We start from the raw sequence: 27,780 nt of genomic DNA, 5'->3' as shown, positions 1-27,780 counted from the left end.
CAGAATGCAGTTGTGCTTGTTAATGATTACCCAGGCCTTGTATAGCTTCGTCTTCTTTCCTTGTCTTTGGCTAGGCAGAACCTCGGTTTTTAGCACTACAAAGTTTTGAATCTGGTAATCATGGAAAATTATTTCTTGCACATGACCACACAGAACAAAACTGCTGGCATCCTATGACTTGTAGGCCTTTAACTTCTCTCTTGTAAAATCACTTGGAGTTTAATGTGAGTTATTTATTTCGGGCTGGATGCTTGGCCATTTCATCTTATCCAATACTCATTGGGAGCGTGCTATCGCAAATGGACCTGTCAGACAAACGCTGCTCACTTTAATGTTAATTTTGCCAAATAACTGTGCTTATCACTGTGTGAGAAACTGTTATAATACGCTGAAAGCATTATGTAAACATTATATATCATATGTAATCAATATAACTTATCTCTAATACAACAAACTCTTTACCACATCAGATGATACCTCCTCGCTGTAAATGCTAGCGCTCCCGGTTTTTTCTGCAACCTCACTGCACTCGCATCCTGAATCTTTACAAACATGGTAACTTGTCTATGGATAAATTAATAAAATAAACATGCTGTAAAAAAAATCAGCTAAATACTGAAGAAATATAGCTACTATTTAAAGTAAACAGGATTTAAATTCATTGTGTAAAATCTGCCTTTTTAAGCATAAGTTATAACTAACCCTCTGTCTGTTACAACTTGCCCCGCAGGTGTGATAAATAGTAACATTTTTACTCCTGGCACTTTTGGCAATACTGCAGAGAAACTATAGGTCCGGTGATCATACAACCAGTGCTCATTTGTAGGAGAGGCTTGTGTGTTGTTGGTAAAAAAATAGAGTTTGTCTAACCCCATTACTTTGTTCATTATTTGGCCAAAACCAAAGAAGTGCTACATTGTGTTCTGCTCTCCCCTAACCTACATTTACCTTTAAAAAACTATTTTAGGATAATGTTATCTAAGAATATCCTCACTCCGAATCTCTACATACAATATATTCAGCTTATTGAAAGTTTAAAGCAATGTGCTTGCTACTTTTTTACCATTTTTTACCATCGTTTAAAATTTTTTAAAAGCTAATTAATTAAATTAAAAAGTAACTCATGTTAAATTTTCCAAAATAGTAACTTAAATATTATGACTTATTTAGTAAAAGTAATTCGTCTTTACTAAGAGGAGTAAAATTACAGAACTTTCTTGAATTACAGAAGTGTTTCTTGTAATGCATTTCCCCCAACACTGGTGGACACATTACAAGCATTTACTATTAATTTTCCTTAAACTGAAGCAACGTGAAACAATTGTATAATGCAGACAAATTTAAATCCTTTATTAATGTAAAAAAAATCCAAACTGTTTAAATGTGACAGACGTTTTGATCCTGTTACTAACTGTTATTTGACAAAACTTGTTATTTGACAAAAACAGTGTTGACGTATCCATCATTTTGTGCTTTTAGCTCAAGATGCTAACCTCAAACCAGCAACCACAGGGCATGAATTTTGTGTTTTCTACTACTTTATACTATTCTTTTTCAAAAGGGAATAAAAAATTTGCTGAAATAACAGGGTTCATTTATTCATTCATTCATTTTCTTTTCAGCTTTTTCCCTTTATTAATCCGAGGTCGCCACAGCGAAATGAACCGCCAACTTATCCAGCACGTTTTACGCAGCGGATGCCCTTCCAGCTGCAACCCATCTCTGGTAAAGAAAGAACAGGGTTGACATACAGTTGAAGTCAGAATTATTAGCCCCCCTACATTATTAGACCGCTTGTTTTTTTTTCCCCTATGTCTGTTTAACGGAGAGAAGATTTTTTCAACACATTTATGAACATAATAATTTTAATAACTAATTTCTAATAACTGATTTATTTTATCTTTGCCATGATGACAGTGTATAATATTTTACTAGATATTTTTCAAGACACTTCTATACAGCTTAAAGTGACATTTAGGTTAAACTAGGTTAATTAAGTTAACTAGGCAGGTTAGGGGAATTAGGCAGGTTATTGTATAACAGTGGTTTGTTCTGTAGATTATCGAGAAACAATATAGCTTAAAGGGGCTAATAATTTTGTCCCTAAAATAGTTAATAAAAAAGTCAAAACTGCTTTTATTCCAGCCGAAATAAAACAAATAAGTCTTTCTCCAGAAGAAAAAATATTATCAGACAAACTGTAAAAATTTCCTTGCTATGTTAAACATCATTTGGAAAATATTTAAAAAAGAAGAAAAAAAATCAAAGGGGGCTAATAATTCTGACTTCAACTGTGTATGTAATCTACAATTGGCGTATCCAAAACATTTTGTACAAATAAATGAAAGAAAAAGAAACGACATGCCTCAATGGATGCCTTCCAGAGTTTTCCATGAGAGAAAGTGACTTCACTTCAAGTCACATGCTTTTTCTGTCAAGTGTCAAATAATTAACAGTTGATCAAAATGTGAGACAGACACAACATTCATTCATTTTCCTTCAACTTAGTCCCTTTTTTCATACTGGAATAAACCGGCAACTTATCCAGCATATGTCTCACACAGTGGATGTCCTTACAGCTGCAACCCTGTACTGCGAAACACCCATATACTGTCATTCACACACACTACGGCAAATTTAGCTCATTCAACTCATCTATTGCACATGTCTTTGGGCAGTGGGGGAAACCAGGGAAAACTACCACGAACACAGGGAGAACATGCAAACTCCACACAGAAAGGCCAACTGACCCAGCCAGTGACCTTGCTGTAAGGTGACAATGCTAATCATTAAGTTACCATGCCACCCCACAGACACATGTACTTTTAATTATTAAAATGCCAAATAATACAAAAATATATACATTTCATTGAGATGTTTACGAAATTTATAATTTAAAAAAGATGAAAATTAAACTTAATTGTTTGACGATAGCTGAATGTATGATTCAGGAGTAAAAGACAGTCAAAAATAGGTGTATAAAAGTCTAAGTTATTAACTTTTTCAAGACACAACAATCCTAAATAAACATATTTTAGAGTTAACTTGATGTAATTTGTGTAACTCTTCAAATGGTTTAATTTACTAAAAGTTTTTTTTTTTTATATCCGCGTCAAAAAGGTTTATCCAGGAGATGCAAAATGTACTAGCAATTCTATAATTGCTCATACACTGTTGAAAATATTGGCAGAAGTCAAATTCATGACAAATTCATTATTATATTTAAGCGTTCAGGTTTTATAGGTTTAATATGTAAATTAATTGAATTGTTTTCGCCATTTTAATGTTTTCCCAGTTTTGGAAACCCTGTGAAATAATGTTAAATGCCTTTTATAATATTTAACTAAACAAATATGTTTTTATTTCATTCCATTTTTTATTAAACATCTATAACCCCAGTGAAATCCATGTTAGTCACAAGTAATCTAAAAGTAATCCAAAAAAGTAATACCTACAATGATTAATTACATAACTGACTACCATTTTCATCATAATTTGTAGCAATAGGCTACAACTGATAAATAAGCAACCCAGCAAACGTGATTACTTTATATATTCTGTACACAAAAGTGATTGCAATTAGAACACACCGCCTTCAAACATATATTGTAGCAACAGCTAAACTAAATTTACCAGCAATAACCAATCCACATGCATATGGATAATGAGTTCCTGCTGTCAGCACACATTCAAAGCCATGACAGCAAATATAAACAGTGTGCCTGTTCAAGCAGAGGTCTCAGCATTAGGGTAAATAAACAGTGCTGCAGGACTCAGAACAGTTTAAACCGAAAACTCACTGATAGCATCTAAAGCCTTCTCCCGCTAAGGAGAGCTGCTGTTTATTTTCTCATCCCTGTAAGTTTTTAGGCATTATCTCCACTTAACACACTCATCCACTATAAGAAACACTCTCTAAGCTCTTAAAGAGATATTAGCTATCCATTTAAGTGAAAGAATATCATAGTAGAAACTGAATGGAGTTTGAGTATCATGAATTTGGCTTATTTGCATGATAATAAAACAAGTAAGTGTGTTGGAGTTTGGGAACTACAAGCAAGATGTAAATCTTAGTTTTGTAGCCTAATCAATTCAAATGACATGCAAATAAACACAAGTGATTAGCTTGTAAACAACAACAACAAGCACCTTATTCTAAAGATGACTGTTTTCCCATTTGGTTTTGCTGCATTTCGCATTTCTGTTGATATATGAAGTGATATATGCATATTATATAGTTTCTTGTCAAGACAAGTTCAGGTTTAGAAATTATTATTATTATTATTTATTATTACTTATTATTTAATTGACTGAATAATTTTGTATAATTCTTTATGATTATATCATGCAAAACAAAACAGCTATATAAATATATATTGTTATTAAAGCCATTTTGTTCAGTTAAGAAGAACTAGCGTTGGGTTTTGGTTTGGTGTGGGTGTTAACAGCGCTTTGAATTGGGCCTGTCCTAATATGCTAAATGAATGCTGTATTGGCAACACCTAATATTGTTATGCACACAAATCAGCAGAAACTGAAGACATGGAAATGCATGTGAATTACAACATGAAAACTAAATTTACAGCCAAGCAAGAGATGTCATTGTTCATATTCATCTCTGGGATACACAATGAATGTTCAATTCTAATGATATCTCATCCTTTAGTGTAGTATGTTGAACATCACCAGCATTTTCAGGAACAGTTTAAACTTGTGTAATTTATAATGAGATGATATGTGTTTTTTTAATACAAATGCTGTCTTCATGCAGATTTTTTTCTATACTGTAAAGTGATTTAAACTTGTTTTATTTGATGTCTTGTTTAGTACCTGATAAAAGTTTGGGAAAAATTGGGAATATGTTTAAAACATTTATTAATTTGTATAATCCAAAGCTGCATTTTCTATATCATCACTCCACAGTTCAGAGTCAAATAATACTTCAGAATTTCAAATATACTGATTTAATTCTGTGTTGTGGTTAATCATTATCGTTTCTCAATATTCAATGCTGATTATTATATTATTATTAATGTAAAAATATATAAATATCGATTTTCAGGATTCTTTGATAAACAGAAGCTAAAAAGGCAGCATTAAAAATAGCTTATTATTTATTTTAGAATATTATAAATGTTTTTGTCACCTTTGATCAATTTAATGTGTCATTAATAAGTATGAATATTTTAAATAAATATTATCCCTTGTATTAACACATCTTTTATTAAGACTTTTATCTTTGTACTTTTGGTGGTATTATATTCACAGTTTCCATAAAAATACATGCAATAAACAACACAACTGTTTTCAACATGAATAAGAATACATGAAATAAATAAATAAATATTAAATATTTTAAATACTAAAATAAATTAAATTAAATAAATGTTTCTTGAGCATCAAATCAGCATATTAGAATGATTTCTGCACTGTAAAAAATTATATAATCAATTAGTCCTGAGCGCATATGTTTTTAGGTCATTGTAACTTTTTAAACAAAGTTAATCGTGTTCTAACTTAATTTGATAAGTTACACAAGCTGTTTTTAAGTCAGTTAACCTTAACATAAGTTCAAGGGACTCATAAGGTTATTTTGATTCAGCTTAAAAATTTAAGACAACCAGGAATTTTTCTACAGTGTGCAAGATCACGTGACAATAAAAATGTGAATAATGACATAAATAAATGCAATATTTAAAAAAAAAAACTATTTAAAAGGTAAATAATAATTCTCAGTATTACAGTTTTTCTTATTATTATTTTAAATCAAATACATCCAGCCTTGGTACGCAAAGAACACTAACATTACAAAATCATAATATTTTCAAACATCTTCAGTAGCCCAAATCTAAATCAGATTTGTTTGGAAAATAAAAATACTATATAGAAATATAGACAATTAAAAGCTTAAATAACCAAAATGTTCCAATGCAAATCTAAATTTAAAAACCGTATTTACACCGTGCAGTTAATTTCCCCAGATTTGATGCAACCTTAAACATGCACAAACCATAAACAGATGAGCGTCTTTGAATATTAAGCTCCTCCTCTTAGGTGTAATCCAATCCAGAGCCCTGTCACAGGTAAAACCGGCCCCAATTTCTCAGTATATCCAAAAAAGCGAGAAAAGCCAACAAAACCCGTTCTCGTACAACGCAGCCCTCATCCCATCCTGAAAACGTTGCTCCATACAAGAAGAAGAAGGATCGGATTTACAGTACCAACTAGAAAGTCCAGTTCGACCATAAGAGATGTCACAGGAGCATGAAAAGTAAGTTCACCACTGTTGGTCCATAGTTAACCGAGGGAAGATCGACACAAACGGATCTCATGATTCATACACTGTTTACTGCTTAATTCTGCTTTTATTTGCTGAAGCTGACTGAGATTAGTTTAGCAATTGTGGAAGGCATTGGCTTGCCGTGAGGAGTCAGACTGTCAGCGAGAGCTGATTCCGCTACACAGTTGTGCTGTTCGGTTTCTTCAGTTCACCTGTCATGTTCAGACCTGCTACGGTCGCAGGTGTATCTGCACCTGCTGCGGGAGTTATGAGCGCTGCGCTGAGTTTGTCAGACTTGCGTGATACTTGATTTGTTTTGAATGTTTGTTTATCTGTTTTGGAGTGAAATCGTATTTGAGGCAAAATGGGAATTGCAGGACTTTCTTTTAGTAAGTGTTTGTTATAAGCTTGTGCAACTAGTATCTGTGTTTTTGTAAAGGTAATAGTATATGATGTGGGAGTAAGTGATATTATTAGTATTGTACAGTATGTTAAATCTGCGATATTTGAATTATTATTTGTTCATTTGTTTTTGATGGATCCTCAACAGACATTGTTAACTGTAAGTAACTGTCAATAAGAATTCTCTCATTAAAGTACTTATATTTACTTACAGTCAGCTGAATGTCAGTTGAGAGACATTCAAAATAAAAGTGTTGGCAGGTATTACTGTAAACAGACAGACTACTAACACTCGCATGTAGTTAGGTATAATCAACAAAATGTCTAAAGGGATCATCAAAATATTATTTTAGGTTAAATTTGGCTAAAGTTTTGTAAAAGGAGCTGATTGAAACCACACACCTGCTTTCTAGGCGTTGGCAATTCCTACTCAGGAATGGTGTTTAAGGCTTTTGTGCATTGTTTAAAACATGCAAATCCACACAGAATCGCTCTGGATTTTTTAGGAAACGTTCCGGCTTCTTTTGTTTCGTAGAAGTGGTCATTGTGTGTACACTAAATATTTTCCAGTTGCTGAGCTTTTCCACTCAAACAAACGTTTGTTGATGACAATCACCATAGCATATATGCAACTAGAGACTGTGTATCTGTGGCTCCTAATGCAAAAACTCAAAACTCTTCTTAGTTAGTGTTTGGAGTTTGCTGGATGGGGTCGCAAACGCATCATTAGTGATTTCACGCTTGGTTGCCTCTTTTGTTTTAGAAGTGGGATTGCGTGTCCACAAGGTTTTTATTGTCCCAGGATAACGGATCTATCGGGTTGCGAAGTTAAAATCAAACAGGGAGAAAGAATGGCACAATTAGTTATCAAATTACTCGTAATCCGTTTGCGTACACCAACTTGGACGCAAGTTTTGTCATAGCAACTCTATATGGATCGAGTCTATTATTAAAGGGGACAACAGAAACTAACCATCATCACCCTCCCCCCCCAAAAAAGCCCTTCAAAATGGGGGGTTTCACAGTTTGACGAACTATTATTGGTGCTCCAAAGAGGTTTTTAGTAAGCAGTTTTGGAAAGTGTGAAGAAAGTTTTACCATTCTAAAGTACCTGTTGTGCAATTTAAAGATCATATGTTACTTAAATGATCTCTATAGAACCATTGATGTTTAAAGTATATGTTTTTGTTTTGAAAGTTCATCGAAAACCGAACATTTACTCACCATTGACTCACCCTTAAGTAGTTCCAAACACTTATGAGTACCTTTTATTGTCTTGTTAAACACAAAAAGATGTTCTGAAGAATGTTTTCTGGTAACCATTAAGATTCATAGTGTAAAATAAAAGAATTCTATGGAAGTTAATGGCTACCAGTTTTCAACATTTTCCAAAATACCCAAGTCTGTGTTCAACAAAAGTAAGAAACTCGAACTGATTTGAAACAAGTAAGGGATGATTACATGAAGACTTTTTTTAAAACTTTCGCTTAAAGAGTGCATGCATGGTGACATTAGCCCTGAGTAAAATGAATAATGCATATTTGAATTGCATACCAGTTAACGGGATAGTTCACCCAAAAATTAAACTGAACCATTGTGTGGTTTCAAACCTTTATTAGTTTCTGTTCTCTGCTGAACACAAAATAAGATATTTTGATGAAAGCTGAAAGCCTGTAACCATTGACATCCATAGTCGGAAAAAACAAATACCACTGAAGTCAATGGTTGCAGCTTTCCACTTTCTTCAAAATATCTTCTTTAGTGTTCAACAGATGAAAAGAAGACAAACAGGTTTGTGACAAGTAAAGAGTGAGTAAATGCTGACAGAATGTTCAGTTCTGGGTTAACATTCTTGTTATGGCCCTCACCTTAAACTAAAAATAAGCTGAGAGAAAAAAAACTCAATTGTGTCCCATTAATACATAAGCAGTGGATCAAAGAATTTAAAATCACCGTAAGTCATCTTAGTCTCAATAATAGATGACAAATCACAGCGAAACGGCCCAACCGGTTTCTTAATGAACTTTGTCGCAAGTGAAAAAGTCACCAGATCTCCTTCTGACACTTCTTGACTGGCCGTCTTACTGGAAGAGCAAGTGAAGCATGTTGTCAAACGGGAAGCTGCGGTCTGTGCATAGATTTGTTGTTTGGGCCGGTTTTGTCACAGATCCTAAGATAAAGAAGGCCTTTCACAAGCATAGTCAGCTCTTTTGTCAACTATGACATCATTAATAATGCCAAAACACCTCCAGACTGTTGATGCTCAACATCCATCATTGGGTTTCTTTTGTTTACTAATCACACACGGTCTGCCTGAAGATTCATTTCGCTGTTGTCGTCGTAGTATTGATGGCGGTTTGTGAATGTTCCTTACAGTAAGCGGGCAGTGCTCGTGCTGCCCAATGATCCTGCGTACAACCAGCGGCGGCCTTACACCAGTGAGGATGAGGCCTGGAAGTCGTTCCTGGAGAATCCGCTCACAGCCGCCACCAAAGCCATGATGAGCATCAATGGAGACGAGGACAGCGCTGCGGCTCTGGGTCTGCTGTATGATTACTACAAGGTACGACGGTCAAGATTTACGCCAAGATTAGTATTTTTCGAAGTTAAATTAAAATACAATTTAAATGAATTAAATAAAAAAATAATAATTTGAAATGTACTTATTAAAAACAGAGTATTGCAAGCAAAGTTAGCATTAAATATGTTTATCATGTTTGTTAGTCCAGTAAACAGAACTTCTTTGAGGGATGTAAATTTATAGTAGCAAAAAAACATTTTTTTTATGCTGTTTAAAGGCTAAAAATATGATTATTTCTAAACATAAAACTAAAAAAATAATGCAAATTGAGCATTAAATATTAACAAAAAATTATTTATTAATACTGTATACACTGCAATATTTATATATATATATATATATATATATATATATATATATATATATATATATATATATATATATATATATATATATATATATATACTATAACTAAATTAGGTTTTTATTAACATGTCTAAGACCAGAATATGGTTATTATTTGAGAACCACATTGAGTTTAATGATGTCTGATGATGTCCTATTTTTGCACCAAATGCTGATTGTATGTTAAATATGTTGGCTGGCAGATATAATAGGTAAAGCTGATGCTATTGGATGTGGTCAGACTTACACAGAGTTTGTTTGCTTTCCCCAGGTGCCACGGGACAAGAGAACAATATCCCAGCAAAAGACTGACGTCCTGGGCTCTGATGTGGATCCCAACAAAAGGTGAAGCTCTCATCAAAGATGCCTTAGTCAATGCCATTTTTTTCTCTCATACTGGGAAGATGAGACCCTACATTTTCATTATTCTGTACTATGGTTGCAGTAACTAATAGATTAGAAAATAGTCATCAGTCATTTAAGAATGCAAGAGTGAATTCCATTTCTTCCTCATATTTGGAAGTTGAGGTCTTACTTTTATTTTTAATATTGGTGCTGGAGGTTTGAATTAGTAATAATAGTAAAGAAGATAGTTGTCAAATATTTATATGGTTGATCTGTCATGTCTGTTTGTCCAGCATGCAGAAGCTCAATATACAGTAAGTGACCTCAATTTGAAGTGCTTTTTTCAAAGAATATGAAGTGCTTAAAATATGTTTATGTACATGTTTAATGGTGCTGCACTGTTTAAAAGTATGTATTATACAGTAAAATCACACTAAATATTATTGACTAATATGAAAATGTTCATATGATTAATTTACAAAACAGTTTGTGAAGAAACTTGTTCTGTCTTTTAATAGAGATATTAATTAGGAGACTTGCTTTGTTTACCAAATAATAGGTTCTAACATTGTAAACAATAAATAACAGTTAAAAAGATAATATTTTTCATTCATATATTAAGTTTTTAGTTACGATACTCCCAAAAAAAAAAAAAACTGCAGATTTTTTTTTTACAACACTTTCAGCAGAAATAGCAAAAAATGTCTGCAGATTCTCTCTGCCCCTACCTATAACTAAAGATAACTAAACATTAATATTGTCTGTTATTTGAGACAAAGATGAGACATCCCATTCTAGGGTCCACATCAAATTAAATTTACTGATAGGACTTTTGATAAGTAAACAATATGAAAAGTAAAAGTAAATAAGTAAATAAAATGAAAGTAAATGGTCTACTTTAATGTTTCACATAACCATTGTGAAAATAAAATCTAAAGCAAAGTGAAATGATCGTACATTGACAACTTATTTTTTCTGACCTGTTCTTATCAAGATGTTTAAAATTATAAGTATTCCTATTAGAGTTTATTATATTTTAAATGCAATTTTAATTAAAAACATATTCCTGAAAAATTAGTAAAACTGCAGCAAAGTATTAAGATTTAAAAGGACAGTTAATAAGAGTGTTGGCAGAGGGTTAGATCACCTCAAAATAAATCTTTTACTCTCTAAATAGATTATTTACTTCACACTCAAGTGGTTCTAAAGATCTATAAATTTGTATTCTTTTTTCAACATAGAAGACATTATTTTGACAAACTTTATAAACCTGTAACCATTGACCATTATTAGTAGGAAAACAATATATGGAAGTACTTAATAGTATATTAATACTATGAAAGTCAATGGCTACCAGTATCCAGCATTCTACAGAATAGAAACTTTTTTGGGTTCCAAAAAGGAAAGGAATTCAAGTAGAGAAAATGTAAATGATAAAATAAATTAGAATTTTGTGTGAACTATCCCTCTAAATAAAATCTTTTTATCTATCAGTTAAACGGCTCTTGTTCTAACTACGCCCAACTTTTAGTGAATTTAACTATTGTTATAGTTTTAGTGGGTATCTTCTACAAAAAGAAAAAGTCACACTTCATTGCTCAGTACACAATCTAAGATATTTTCAATGATTAAAATCCCATTTTCATTGATCAGGAACATGTTGACCCCTCTTCAAGAGACATCAATGCAGCTAGGGGACAACAGAATCCAGGTCCTAAAAGGGGTCCCCCTGAACATTGTCCTGCCAGGAAACCAACATGTTCAAGATAAGAGAGGTCTCTTTCCCAGCCCTGACACTACAGTGACTGTGTCGATCGCTCCTGTAGCAAGCAACTCAGTGAAAACCGAGGGTCCATCACATGGTTTCTCTGTCACTGTCCCGAACCCCCACTGCGCAGAGCCAGACAGCCACACGGTGGTGTTCGACCGCCAGCTGCCCCACAACCAGTTCAGCCCAAACACACAGCCACGCACCCCAGACTCCACCTTCCCAGAAAACCCAGACGTGAGTTTCCAGTCCTGTATTTCACTGCTGATTTTAGTTTCATGACTTATTTTCAGGATTTGCTAATTTAACTTTTCCTTTTAAAAAATCCTCATTACCGAGGTCTAAAAAACAATACACACTGAATTTAAAGCTATGAGAGTTGTCACTGCACTTTAAAATTATATGATCAATATAAGTCATGACAACAAGTTAGTAAGACCCTATTAAATTAAGTTAATGTTTAAATAAAAACTAACTTAATATTTTTTTTTCATTTTACAAACCTTAAGTCTTGTTACGTTCTTGTCATTTAAGTTAAAATGTATCATAAGTTTAATTTGATTCAACTTTAAAATTTCTAAAAATCTGAAATGACCTTTTTAAAATATACATATTTGTATCTAATGTATCTTTTATCTATATACACAGTAGTGGTAAGAGTACTGAAAAATCATACTCAAATAAAAGTGCCATTACTTGCTCAAAAATGTAGAGCAAGTAGAGTAAATGTATCTGTTGTAAATATTACTCAAAGGATGAGTAAAAAGAAGACCTTTCAAAAGTACTCAAGAGTAGTGAGTATTACACTGGGAAAGGTTGATGTGTTTACATGTAATTTGTGTGCGTGTGTGTGTGTAACTGTAACATTCTGTAGTGCATTTAGTTATTGTTCAAGGCCATATCAGTCATCATATAGTAAACATCTGTCATCTTCTCATCAGTGACATTCAGTCTAAACAGTCTCTGGTTCATTATAAAGTATCTTCTTGGACACTTTTAATGCTTCCCAACCGTTTGCTGCATGTCTTAGGGTAGTTCAGTATGATGCGATTTTACTTTCTATCTGCGATTGGAATTGAAATACTTTTTTCTGATTCCCATAGACAGGAAATAATAAATTAGTAATTGCAGGATGAAGGAAAGTAAATGTACTGATACAGTACTTAAAAAGTACTTAAAGGAAAGTAAAAGTTCACATTTTTAAAACTATTTAGTAAATAAAAATTTCTGAGAAAAATAACTCAATTACAGTAGTTTGAGTATTTGTAATTTGTTACTTTACACCACTGTATATACATCAACGGTACATATCAGTACCTAAAGATGCAAAAGGGATCCCAAAAGGGTTGACATTTTTAGGTACTAATACTGTATATGGACCTTTCTGTTACAAATGTGTCTTTTAAAAAGGTACCACTCCAGTGACAGCTGGCCAGTCATACCATAGTATATTTGAAGACCAATTATTACCATCACTTTTCCTAACTATTCTTTGGCTAATCCATCCTAAATTGTAATTTCAAAATCCTAAATTGTAGTATGTTTAAAATGGGTATACAATGTCTAATATTCATCTTCAGTGTTGATGTCAAAGATGCAGTAGGTGATCTTCCACAATACTAAGAGCTTAGCATAAATCTCTGAATCACAGTCCCTTCCCTGTCGTTCAGAGCCACGCCTCCTGAAACACGAGCACGCGCACCTTAAAGATGACAGAACCCTCTCTCATGTGTTAAAAGTGACTAGTGCTTGTTCGGCGAGCAGAAATTACACTCATTACAAAACCAAACTGACATGGTATTCCAGAGCGATTATTCAGAGTAGCATGATAAACAATATAAGAAAAGCATTACAGGTCGTCATTGTTCAAAAATGAACAAATGTGTTCTGAATATAAAACCATCTTCACCTCGGTAAAGCGCGTTATAGGCGGAATAGCGCTATTTGTGTATTGTTGTTAAACTAAATCAAATCTACATTATTGATGCTGTAAAAGGACCTTATGAAACTGAAAATAGTCACATCAATCTTTTATTGGAAGATTTTAGTGGCTGAACAACACTTCTGTGCAGATATAACCCATTTGTAACAACAACATCTAACGTTACATCAGCTTTGCGTGAAGCTAAAATAGTTTTAAAACTTATTATTACCTGTCATCCTTTCCCCAGCGTGCAAAGGTAACTCTAGTGCAAAGATAACTCCAATCCAATATTTTAAAAAAGTTTTGATTCAGCATGTATTTACCGATCGCTCGCTCGCTCTCTCTCTTTCTCTCTCGATCACTCTTATGAACGCGCAATGCACAAACGGCGGAGCTGCGTACAAACGGCTGTGCATTTGTTCAAATCTGCATTTGCTGACAGACAGTTTGAGCTACTTATCGGAATTAGGAGAGATGTCGGCCCGACTCTATTTAATTGGATGAACATTTTTTAGTTTTATTTCTTACCCAGAATACAAAAATGCATATAAACATATTTAGATCACTTACTTTAATCAATACCATTGGAATGTGAGGAGACTTTCAACCAGCACAACAAAAAATGTTTCTGAAGACAATCACCTACTGCACCTGAAAGTGGAGGATGTGATCAGATAACTAACAGGGCATGTAACTAAGCAATAGAACTGTCCATTGATGACAAAGTACAGTGTCTCTGTTGAAAGACCTGTTGCCTTAAAAGTGACAAGTTGACTTTATACTTAAAAAAAAAGGAAGTCCACTCGTTGTACCTCGGAACAGTTAAGTTGACATACCTTAATTTTGTATAAATATGCACGTAGTTTATTTACTTAATGATTGTAAAGCAATTGGTTTACTCACTTTTTTAAGTAATGTAACAAATAGTTTTTTATTAAAGCATATGTGTTTTTCTGCACTAAATGAAGAAACCATTTTGGACATTTTAAATACACTGTAAAAGCCAGCAGTCAACTTTATCAAATGAAATGAGTGTAGTTAACTCAAAATTGTCTAAAAGTTAATTCTACTCATTTGAAAAGAGTATATAACTCAGTGTTGAAGGTATTGAGTTAATTAAATACCTCATTACTTCAACCTAAATAGAGTAAGTTCACAGTACTCATATAGATTAGTTTTTATCAAATGGTTTGTTGCAATCGGTTTCCTCAAATGGTTTGAGTTGCCTTAACTTATTGGGTTTTACAGTACTCAGTTGGTTTGAGTTCTCTTCATTTATTGGGTTTTACTGTGCTCAAATTGCTTAGTTTACTCAACTGGATTGAGTTCACAGTACTCAATAGCATTAGTTTTTGAACTTAAATGGTTTGTTGCAATCGGTTTCCCTTAAATGTTTTGAGTTATCGTAACTTATTAGGTTTTACAACGTAGGACAAATGTAAACTGCAAAATGGTCTCATGTAATATATAAAACATTATATTTAGCTCAGGAAAGGGAGTTATATCCACTACACACATACAGGACAGAAAATCAATGGTTCTGAGAAATCTACCTGTCTCCCACCCTCACACAATGCTTCATTATCCTGCCAACTCTAAGGACATTGTTGTATTAAGCCCCCTCCCGATTTTTATTTGAACATGCCAAAATGGCAGCTAGCATGTCATTATACCATTGTCTCTCTTACACAATAAAGTGCTGTATTTTCCTCTCACATAATAGCCAGTCCTTTTCTCTCTCTCTCGTTCTCTCTCTCTCTCTCTCTCTCACTGATTCCTGCTCGACCTTCTCTCTTTTTTGTAAACCTGGAGGGAGGATTTCCTTAGAAATGATATAGTCCCTTGCACACACAGGGAAGCAGGGAGAGCCGTTTTGTTTTTTCTTTGGCTTAGCAATCAGCTTTCTCTTGCTAGTTGACCGCTGGTTTGTTTGCGCTAATGCCAGGCCCTCTCGCCCCTCTTTTGTATCCAATACAGGTGTTCTCGTTCCCAGGGGATCTCCAGTTACGCATGGGTCCCATCACGCAGGACGACTACGGCACTTTCGACACAGTGTCCGGGTAAGCCAGAGCCTCATTCCTGTAAATTACGAGTCTGCCAGGAGTGCGCAAACAGTTTAAATAGGGTCACTGCCGCATCCTGACAGGTGCTCAGAAAAGGCCCGTGGGTAAATGAACGCCAGCCTACAACAAATATGACAAGCCGCCTCTTCCGTGTAAATGTAAACAGGGAAATTGACATGGGTGTATTTGGTGTGATGGTGCAAATATGTGTTATGTGACCCCTTCTTTTATCTGTTTGGTCAACAGGAATAATTTTGAATACATATTAGAAGCCTCCAAGTCACTCAGACAGAAGTCCGGTGATGGCACCATGACGTACCTCAATAAAGGCCAGTTTTATCCAATCACACTCAGGGAAACCGACAATGGTAAACTGCTGCAGGGGCCCATCTGTAAAGTCAGGGTAAGAGGATATGAAAAAAGGATTTTTTGTTTCTTTTTTTGCCCCAAACTGCCTATCCACAACTAAAGGCTGGTTTATACGTCTGCGTCGAGTGATCGGCGTGAGCCATGGAGCATGCCTTGCGTATAGCAGTGCATTTATACATCTGCTCGCTGTTTGTGTTGCTCTTCAATAACCCTTCCGAAACACTAGCACGCAGTGAGGATTTTATGTTTCTCTTTAATGAGTTTCTTAGCTGGTGTTTTGTTTATTCTCAATGCCACCTTAAATGTATAAGTAGCTAAAACTTGTTCGTTCTGAGGCAGGGAACGATGGAAATTTAACAACATTAATCATAAGGTAAAAACAAAACAAAACTTTCCATCTGGAGCTTTTTTACAGGACTCTACAATTGTAAACACTTGCTACATTAGGCTCGAGGCTCTCAGAAGTGCCCACACTTGTTACAGCAACCCATGCTGACCAATCACAGAGTATGCGCTATGCGACGTCGCTACGTGTAGCTACATTTTTTGATAGGTGCGTGTCAGTGTTGGCGTCAGCCACAGCAAGGGCTATACGGCCACACAAAGGCTGCGCCGAAGCATACGCATGTGCTTGACGCAGAAGTATAAACGAGCTTTAATACATGCATGTATACATACATACACTGTAAAAAATGCTAGGTTCCACACAATCCCTTCATGTTGTTCCCAGAGGACTGAATATAAAATCAAAAATCTCAAGAATTATGATGTTTCAGCTAGTTGTGAACAAGCTGTATAAATTTTTAAGAGTGCATAAATTTCATGTAATTTTTAATTATAATTTTTGTATTATTGCCCTATTAACTGCATTTATATATAGGCTACATTGTAATTTGCAACTGCTAAATGTAATGAACAAAGATACTAGAAAAGTAATTGATCCAAAAAACATTATTAGACACTTTGGCCAAACTGCAAAGTGAATTAATGTATTTTTTAACATGATATTAAAATATCAAATGACATGGCATTTTTAAATACAGTAGCAGAAGAATTAGTTTTGAAAATACACTTACATTCATGTTATATTATAAATATTTCAAATTCTCAGAATATACATAAAACTTAGTTTAACAGTTCAAGAGTTATCGAGTGAAACTCAAACATTAACTTACAGTCTGTGACATTGTGCTCTACCCAACAATATCTCATGACTATTCGTAACGTTTTGTTTTAGTGGCTGATTCATATGGAATGGTATAATCCCATACGTGAAGTTTATTTATAAACTAATTTTGAGAGGATCATGTGCTTAGGATTGCTTGCAGCAATTTTCCGATTTATGATTCACCAATCAGACGATTCCAAAGCCACTATAAATACCCTAAGTTCCATATAAAAGTAATCTTCATTTTGAATAATCCCCATACACCTCTTTCTTTCCTAGATTGGTGGCACGGTGGCCCAGTGGTTAGCACTGTTGCCTCACAGCAAGAACATCTCTGGTTCTAGTCCTTACCAAGCCAGCTGAAATTTCTGTGTGGAGTTTACACGTTCTCCCGTGCTCACGTGGATCTCCCCAAGGTTCCCCGGTGTCCTCCCACCATCTAAAAGCTTGCAACTTAAGTTAATTGACTAATCCAAATCGGCACCATAGACATGCACCAAGAAAGTAGTTATCTCTTAAGAGCAATCACTTAATCATTAGCAACTACAGCAGGGGATTTCTCGAGTTCTCCCTGAGCTCAAACTCCCCTCTCGGCTTGCAACAGGAGGGAGTCCTGGGCTCGGGGATCTTATGAGCTCAAGGCTCTCTCCCGGGACAGCATGCCAAACAAGCTTTCTAATAAATCCTCAGCTAATTCTGAACTCTTGAAATATAATTTATTATGATTTGCTTATCCCCAAGTTGGGTTAAAATCGTAAATTTTCTTACGACTGAACTCATTTGTACGAATTATCCACAAAACTGATAAAACGTAAAATAGTTACGTTTTCTAATGAGATCAGGCTGACCTGTCTTCCTATATGTCTGCAGTAAAGATTGAAAAGGGTTTACAATAAATCACAGTGCAAATTCTTTGAAATTAAGATAAAATATTATTAAACCTAAAATGGATAGAATCCCTTACTCCCCGTGTTGGCGTGGGTTTACTCTGGGTGCTCCAGTTTCTCCCACAATCCAAAGACATGCGCCATAGGTGCATTGAAAAAGCTAAATTAGCTGTAGTGTATGAGTATGCGTGTGAATGTGAGAGTGTATGGGTGTTTCCTAGTACTAGGGTTGTGGCTAGAAGGGCATCAACTGCATTAAAAATATGCCAGAATAGTTGGTGGTTCATTCCACAGTGGCAACCCCTGATAAATAATGGACTAAGCCGAAGGAGAATGAATGATAATTTTTTATTAATAATTTCCACATTCACTGATAATCCCTAATAACAGCTGTAGGTAAAGTTAATGTTTTCTTATTTAAGGTAATCCCATTGACCTTTTTTGTGTGTTTACTGCCCATAATCCAAATACTGAATTACTGTGTTTGATGTGTGTTTTATGTCATGTTTTGTTTCTCAGAGTGTGGTGATGGTAGTGTTTGGAGAGGAGAAATCCAGAGATGACCAACTGAAGCACTGGAAATACTGGCACTCGAGGCAGCACACGGCCAAGCAGAGATGCATTGATATCGGTGAGAGGACAGCTCTGATCTCTATGTGCTTTACTGGGCCTGGTGTAGTGTAGTTTAGGGTGGAGTAAACCAGTGCAGACAAACTGGACGCAGAGGGGCTGCAGGTGGTGGACAACACAATAGGTCAAGGGGAGAGCCTTCAATACACAGCAAATGAAAGATGAGCATTGAAAAGCATGAAAGGGCACACAGCATTATCATGATTTCAATGAGAGTCGACTTCTGAGGGGAAATACCTTTTGAGACGTGATGTTATAGTATGTCTAGCATATGTAAAAACCTTGATGAATTAATTATTTAAACTGTTTGATTTTATTTTTAACTGAAATACTACACTGAAGCTTAGTTGTTTAATCATTTTTGCTAATGTTTTGGTGAAAAGTTCTTGCAAAATTGTGAACATTTTAAATAAAAGTTATCTAGTTTTTAATAAAATAATGAAAATAAAATGCAATAAAATAAATGTTTCCCCTTAATGTCTCATACTGTATGTCCAATTTTTTTTCTGGCCAAAATATATTTCATGTATTCAATATTTGTTATCTTTGTCTTTATGATTTGTCTTTAATATAAATATGAAACAACCAACTACTTCATTTTGCTGTAATTTTTTTTTAAAGCATTCAGTTGTCTCTCTGTAAATCACACCTCTCTCATCTTTCACAGCGGACTACAAAGAAAGTTTCAACACCATCAGTAATATTGAGGAGATTTCATACAATGCCATTTCATTCACATGGGACATCAGCGAGGAAGCAAAGGTAAAGACATTTTTGGACAATTGTTACATTATTTTACTTAATTTAATTTATTTTTTTAAAAGTCAATGAACACAGTGCGCTGTTAACAAGTTTTGTAAGTTAGATAGTATTTAACCTTAATATGAATGTATTTTTCTATAGGATGGTTACGCGGTATGTAACTGTATTTTAAAATTGCTTTGTAAAAGTTACTGTAGATTTTACAGTAAAGATATACATACAATACTGCAAAAACATATCCAGTTTTAATGGTGCTGTAAATGTAAATACAGTATTTTTGCTGTAACTGATTTACAGTAACTTTTATATTCCACAAGAAATTGTTAACTGTATGATTCTTGGCTGTTTTGCATTTATCTACATTTTCAAGTGACATTTTAGCTTCTGAGGTTGAAAGTCAACTTCTGATCTTCAAAATGTAACTGTTTACTGACATTTTAGTAGTCTAAAATAATATGTTAGATAACAAATACTATTTAAATTTTTCAATTTGGACAATCACAGAAAAATTACTGGCAGCACGTTTACTTATTTTTTTTTTTACTCAAAGAAATATGCCAAATTTCACAATATACAAATAAAACTAACAAAAGATGTCACCATTTCAGGGTGGCACTGAAAAATGTACATTATAAACTGAATATTCTGCATCTTGCAACAGATGGCAGGCTGAGAACAGCTCCTTAAAGCCCATCACACTCGGGACACACACCACATCTTTTATAATTCTAAACATTATTTTGTGTACGCACACCTGTGCAGCATTTGTTCGTGTTGCTCAGCAATAAATATAAAACAATGTAATATGTGATGTGGTGGACTTTAGTCTCTCTTTTGCTCCCTTTTTCATAATAAGAGTTCTGCATGCATGGCAAGTTAATATACAGTAAGCTTGGCTAAACTTAAAAATAAGAATAAAAAAAATATATAGATATAGATAAAAGCAATTTTTTTATCTCACTAGGAAATGTTGTGACTAATCAAATGCAGCCAGAGGCTTGCATGTTTATGATCCCGTGTGCAACTGTATTTTGTTCTGATTGGCCTATTTTTACTGGGATTTTACACTAATGGGATTTACATGAGAATGAGGAAACTGTTGTTTAAGGCTTATGGTAAGTTATTAACATGTACTGAACTTGTATTATTCAGGTATATCCAGATTTCCATGATATGACACCTTTAGTGATTTGTTAAAGTGTAGTGAACAGATTCAATCCTGTGACATTTACTTTAAATTAATTAATTAATTTATTTATTCATTTATTCAATCTCAAGTTTCTGAGTATCCTTTTTGTGCAATGTGGATAAAGAATCTTAAAACGGACAGAAAAGTATGACTCGAAGATTTTATGCTGAATATAGTCACTTTGAGTACACAAACAAACGGTTTATTCTGACAACATAAACAACGTTTATGCAAAATATCAGGTGTCATTGTGACTCAAGCTGGTGGTTTCCATCATTTACAAACACAGTTCCTTCAGTTCAGTCGTCATCAAATAAAGACGTTGGACTGAGGGAAATATGTCTTGTTTGAGGTCTATGTGTTGCGGCCTGGCAGTGTTACTTTGTACCACTAAACTTTGGGTATATGGGGAGACGCGCCCAACACTGGCATGGAGAATGAGGAAACACTGATGGGGAGCAGTGAACAGTCTGACAACTGAAGGAATCCAGCTAGACGAGTGCGTCCAGACTGGTCGGGTTAAACCCGTCTCAATGTGACAAACAGATTTTGGTAGAAATCTTCCTTTACTTTGTTTTTCTAAGCTGAAAGGTCTATTTGAGAAATAGGTTTTGCATGGATTAATGTAATTGCAGTCCTCAATTAGCTGCTTTAAGGTAAACAATCCATATTTTAAAAATGTTGTCCTATAACCAGGATGCAGATCATGAGATACGCGCGCTCATCCGTGTGCACAGTCTCGTGAGCGCCACTGTTTGCAGTCTTTGAGGTGGGCGTGGTTTAGACAGATTCAGAGAAACAGAAGATGGAGAGACCGAAAAGACGAGATCTTGAAGGGTTTTGGAAAGGAAGGCTTTAATGTTGTTTTTGCGCCCCCTAGGGGAATTTTGCAGAAAATACAGGTCTTGAGTGAAAGCTTGTGCAAATATTTGACGATTTCTTGTTAGCTGGCCTGTTTGTTTTTTTATTGTTATTCTCAATATGTCTCTGCCCTTTTGTTAATAATGAAGTATTGCACAAGATTTTTTTGCTGTCAGTCAATAAAGTTTTTTTGTCTTGGGTTATTATAAAGGTGATAGAAATAAGCAGATCGTGTTGAAGAATTACATATTCAAAACTGTTTTGAATTTTGGTGACATATTTTTTATGATGTTTAAAAAAAATACAGAAGACTTTTACATTATAACAATGTTTACTTTAAATAAACACATTTTGTTCATCAATCAATTATATAAAATCCTAAAATTATTATAAAAAAGTATAATGATTTCCACAAAAACGTTTAAAACGCAACATTTTGTCAAGAATTATAATAAGAAATGTTTCTTGAGAAGCAAGTCAGCACATTATGATTATTTGGAAGTATAATGTGACACTGAAGATAGCTCTGCCATCTCAGTAATACATTACAGTAATATACAAATATATTAAAATATAAAGTTATTTGAAATCGTCATAATTTTTAACATAATAAAATTTTACATGCATTTGGGAAAAGGCTAAATAAATGCTTTAATAAGAGCAAAAGAACCCTATTTATACACAGATGTGTGAAAATGAAATGTAGTACAACGTATTAATTCACTCACTATTATATATATATAAGTGTAGTGCTATTGCTTTTTAAATATTTTTTAAACAAACCGTGATAATGCATTTTTGAAATTCAACACAATTTTATGTGATGTAATTCTACTTGATTGCCAAAAGGGAGCGACATACAATGCAAAAAATAAATGTCACAGTCAGGTTGCCTCTATTTACTTCAGATGAACATTTGCTCATGCTTGCACTTTTTAGTTTGCCTACATTTAAAAGTACATTTTTGTAACCAAAAAAAAAAAAAAAAATAAAAAAAAACAGAGATTGACACACTTACACTAACACGTTGGATTGAACAAGAACACCAGCAAGCTGCTGTTTAAAGTGAACAAAGGATTATCAATCAATGCTAAGTTGACATTTAGTTTTTTGTTTTGTTTTGCAAAAATAGCAGTAAATGAAAGGCCTTTCAGTAACTGAAGGGTGATCAAAAAATATCAAATTAAACTGGATTGAAAAAACTATTTGTTGAGCTGTTTTATAGTTTAACAACTAAGTTCAGGAATTTAGTGAAATAAGCACAGTCTGAGTAACTACACCACATGAGCGGTCTTATCAGTTTTCGCCAATTTACACCTGATGGACAATGCTTAATACAGGTGTTAAGAGGGTTTGAAACGTTTCAGGAATTTTTTTTTATCAATTTCAGAGATACTTCATAAGAAAATATGCATGTTTTTGTAAATTGTGTGAGCCTATGTCTCAATATTTGATCAAAAGTTTTAAAAAGTGGTCAAACCAGGAAGGTGGTCAAAAATGGATTAAAGACATCAAAACACCAGGTGTAAACGGGAATGTATCACATCCATTTTTAAATCAATCAATTATGCTGAAAATGTTTTAGACCTTGTTTGGACTAAATGACCTGATCCACCTATGATCCAATTGATGGAGAAGCATCTTAAAGAGATAATTTATACAAAAAATAAATAAATAAATAAATAAATTTTCCTCATTTACTCACACTCATGTGGATCTAAAATTTAATGCATTTCTCTCTCCTTTTGATCCCACAACAAGCCATTCTGGGCAATGTTGAAAGAAAAAAAAACAACCACTGACATCCAAAGTAGAAAGAAATAATACAATGGAAGTCAGTGGCTGTTTCTTCAGGTTTGGAACAAGTTGAGGATGAGTAAATGATGACACGGGGCAAACTATTCTTATAATGCAGGTGTACAGTAAACAAGCCCTGGAAGCAACAACCACTGAATTGACATGAGCCAATAATGATTTCTTTATGGGATACTTCATCCAAAAATTCCATTTACTCACTATTATTTACTCACCCTTATGTGTTCAATCTTTCTTCTGTTGAACACAAAATAATATATTAGAATATATGTATTTTATTAGCCTGAAAACCATTGACTTCTGAAGATTTACACCTTTCTTCAAAGTATCTTCTTTTGTGTTTAACAGAAGAAATATTTTCAGTCTTGAATGAACTGCCCCTCAAATTATATTTTTCTCCTTTTTGAGGTTTCCCCACTGCTTATTGTGCATTTATTACTGTAAAGCTATATCTACAGTCATTTTAAAGGCTCCAGTACTCTCTAAGAAATTGATTTGCATTAAATAACTTGAACACTTCTTTCTCTCTCTCCCTCTTTCCTCCTCAGATCTTCATCTCGGTGAACTGCTTGAGCACAGACTTCTCGTCTCAGAAAGGAGTGAAAGGCCTGCCGCTGAACATACAGATCGACACCTACAGCTACAACAACCGCAGTAACAAGCCCATCCACCGCGCTTACTGCCAGATTAAAGTCTTCTGCGACAAGGGTGCCGAGCGCAAGATTCGTGACGAGGAGAGGAAACAGTCCCGGAGGAAGGGCAAGTGTCCTGACGTCAACCCTCCTTTGGGAAACTGTAAGCACAAGCTTTAGGCTTTTGCTTTTAACTGATGCAATGGTGGTTTGTAGTAGAAATAGAAGCCTAGAGCCCCGGAGAGTCTTGTTTTTCACTTTGTCCTTGTTCGTTTTGTGCAGTCGGGGCAGATGTCAAGGTGCCGCTCCTGCACAAGCGCACAGACATGACAGTGTTCAGGACACTGACGGATTTCGAGACGCAGCCTGTCCTTTTCATCCCAGACATCCACTTCTCTACCTTCCAGCGACATGTGAGTGCCAGTCCTCAAGTTATTTTTGTGCGCACAAATTTAGCAAATATAAATATTAGACCAGGGGTGGCGAACCTGTTTGGCATGATGAGCCAAAAAAAAACTTTATCACTGCAAAGAGCCGCACAACAGATGTGCAAACAACAGTATATCTGTCACAATAACTTATACACCTAATTATATAACGCAATAGTTTTCATGGATTTAAATTAGCCTACCTCATTTTACTTGACTCAGTGGGACACCTGACATTCCTTGGTTTCCACAATCTTTTTCAGGTCTGGCTCGTATTCAGTTGTGGCTACTCGTAGTAACTCTTTCACATGTGTGTCAGTAAGAACAGAGCGATGCTTTGATTTCACTAGTTTCAGTGTAAAATCCCATTCAGATAAAAATGTTCTGCCCTCATCTTCGTATTTACGCTTAGCTGTACGCTTTCCTGACTCTGCCATGACGATTGATATTAACGAACTGCACGTCACTCGTGTTGCGCCCATAGGTTGCGCCCCAATCAAACGGGGCTTCAGTGTCAACCCTTGACTGAAGGCGTGTCTGAATGGAAGCGTCAGAAAATAAAATTCAGTCAGCAATAGGCCACTTTCTAGCAGGTGTATTTGCATACAGCGATCTGATTGGCTAACGCGTCCGTAAGCGCTTGAAAAGTTGAGCTACTCCCAGCTTCTGCAGCGAGCAACGTGAAGCCCCGTGTGAATGGGGCATTAGTCAATTGGTTATTTTATGTTAAATCGCGCAAGAGGTTGAGCCGCACAAAAGCAGAAAGAGACGCAGAAGCCCCGTGTGAATGGGGCGTTAGTCAATTGGTTAATGTATGTTAAATCGCGCGAGAGGTTGAGCCGCACAAGAGCAGTAAAAGAGCCGCAAGCGGCTCGCGAGCCGCGGGTTCGCCACCCCTGTATTAGACGATCATTGTGAGGGATAGTTCACCCAAAAAGGAAAATTCTGTCATTATTTAGTCTCCCTTTAATTGTTTAAAAACCTGTTTGACTTTCTTTCATCTGTTGAATGCAAAAGAAGATGTTTTGTAGAAAGCTAAAAGCCTGTAACCATTGACTTCCATTGTATTTGTTTTTTCCTACTATGGAAGTAGGTGGTAACAGGTTTTCAGCATTCTTCAAATTATCTTATTTTGTGTTCAACAGAAGAAAGAAACTCAAAGGTTTGAAATCACATGAGAGTAAGTAAATAGTGAGTCATTTTCTTATTTTTGGGTGAGTTACGCTAAACAATTAATTGTTGTTTAACCTCTCGGCAACAATATATGGACAATAAAGTGTGTACTAGTTTTATTCAGCAAAAAAAAAGAAGAAAAAAAAGAGGCTAAATGGGTTTTGACGTTTACAGCTTTATGCACACTAAAAATGAAGCTCAAATGCGCAGTGCTCCACAGGTTTATGCAGGGTGATATTGTTGGTTTATTGATGATAAGACAATCTCTGATAGTGTTCATTTGTGCAGCATGTGATCAGTCATACTGCTTGAGCTGATTTTGAACTGAGTAACTCTTCAGTTTCTGAATTGCTTCTTCCCAGTACTAAACTTCCTAAGCTTTACATTAATAATCCAGAATCTTATCTGCTAGGCTTGACCAGAGACGGTCCATTCAGAGAAAAAAAAGAGAGATCAGAGTAATGGGGGAAACTCTACAAAGCAAACTGGCTTTTGTTTAAACAGTTTATGACCTTTTCCAATAAAAGAACACGATTTTAAGCGTGCAGATGAACTTATATTTTGTGGGTTATTAAACACAGACGGTGTAAAAATCATGCATGTAAACTCACTCAGCGACCTGGAACATAAAGACTGCTGACAGATCAGTCAATCAGTGATTATATGTATACCTGTGTAAAAAGGACATTATATCATAAAAAAAAAATCCTTTTTTATATAAGAGGAATCATTTAATAGACTCTATTTAATGATGACACTGCAGCCCCATAATTAATTTATAACTAATAATTTCTTTTTAGTTTTTGATGATACAGTCAAGCCTGAAACTATTCATACCCCTGGCAAATTCTTACTTAAAGTTACTTTTATTATAATGGGAATGACATCCGCATCGCACACGAGCATCATTGTCGAAGAAAATATTTCTCAGCTTTTAATTACATTTGAACAAAGACTTTAAGTCAGAATTTGCTTGAGGTTTGAATAATTTCAGGCTTGACTGTATCATTTATAGCATTTTGCTTTGTTTGATCAGTAAATATAATAAAATTCAGCACTGATAACCTTTTTATTAACATTTATTATTTAAGCTTATTATTAACATATTTTAATAAGCAATTACATTCATATCTGTTGCGCCGAATGCCAGAGGAACATTATTTCAATCACTTTATTTTATTGTATTGGCACAAGAAATATACGAAAGACTAAAGATGTGTTAAAACATGCATATGATTTACTTACAGTGTGCATAAAGTCACATTACGACATAAAAGATTATCTTAAAATGTAAGTGTAGGGTTAAAATATTTTTTGACATAGTAAAATGTGGGCAATGTAGTGGATGGTGTATGGGTGTTTCCCAGAGATGTGTTGCAGCTGGAAGGGCTGCGTAAAACATGTGCTAGATAAGTTGGCGGTTCATTCTGCTGTGGCGACCCCGGATTACTAAAGGGACTAAGCCGAAAACAGAATGAATGAATGAATAAAATGTCCATCTATAAGTTTAAGGTGAGCTTTCATGCACAATGAATTCTCTACACATCCTCAGAACTATGATGAGCAGTATGTTATGTCTGTTATCATCCTCACGTGGGTGTTGTTTTTGCATAAAAGCATACTGACATCATCACTCCAGTGCTCTTTATTGCACGGTGAGTGCAGAAGACTGTAAGATTTCACAGAAATGGCAGATTGACATTGGGTCACCGTGACCAAGATGATGCAGTCAGTTGGAAAGAATACAGTCATTTTCCTGTTATGAAATCTGGCATTTATAGCAAGGGCTTGGCTGTTATCAGAGAGTTCTTGGCAAGAGATCACATCGTGAGCCCACGCATGGTTTCTTAACTAATCAAAACATGCATAATTTGCCATGCAGCTTTGTTTAGTGTGCCCTTTCCCATTGGGTTAGCAAACCGCTTAAACATCAATGTTACTCAAATGTCTTTTAAATTTAAGGTTTAATTTTTTATGCATGTCAATTATATATATTTTGGGTTTTTATTGTTTATGTATTTATCGTTACTAGTAAAGTAACACTAAGATATATACTTTACTTTTTACTATTACTTTAATGTTTGTACATATTATGACTGATTATATACATTAGATTTAGTTTTAAATTTGACAGGACACACTGAAAAAAAAGATTTTA

General features: G+C 34.7%; 1 protein-coding gene across 4 annotated transcripts in view; it reads left to right on the top strand.

Annotated features, from left to right (window-relative positions):
* The first annotated feature begins 6,116 nt into the window (after positions 1-6,116).
* The window catches only part of grhl1 (grainyhead-like transcription factor 1), a 38,378-nt gene continuing 16,714 nt past the window's right edge, over positions 6,117-27,780 (top strand). The window contains 10 exon segments of one of the 4 annotated variants that reach the window (NM_001305567.1): positions 6,117-6,271; positions 9,059-9,245; positions 9,880-9,953; positions 11,607-11,958; positions 15,623-15,705; positions 15,955-16,111; positions 18,652-18,763; positions 19,430-19,524; positions 23,938-24,148; positions 24,304-24,434. In NM_001305567.1, coding sequence (NP_001292496.1) covers positions 6,252-6,271; positions 9,059-9,245; positions 9,880-9,953; positions 11,607-11,958; positions 15,623-15,705; positions 15,955-16,111; positions 18,652-18,763; positions 19,430-19,524; positions 23,938-24,148; positions 24,304-24,434 — 1,422 coding nt within the window. In that variant the 5' untranslated portion in view covers positions 6,117-6,251. 4 annotated transcript variants of the gene reach the window in all.

This window comes from Danio rerio, chromosome 17 (genome assembly GCF_049306965.1).
Source record: "Danio rerio strain Tuebingen ecotype United States chromosome 17, GRCz12tu, whole genome shotgun sequence".
Lineage (NCBI taxonomy): Eukaryota > Metazoa > Chordata > Actinopteri > Cypriniformes > Danionidae > Danio > Danio rerio.
This window is presented reverse-complemented; position numbering and strand designations above follow the sequence as displayed.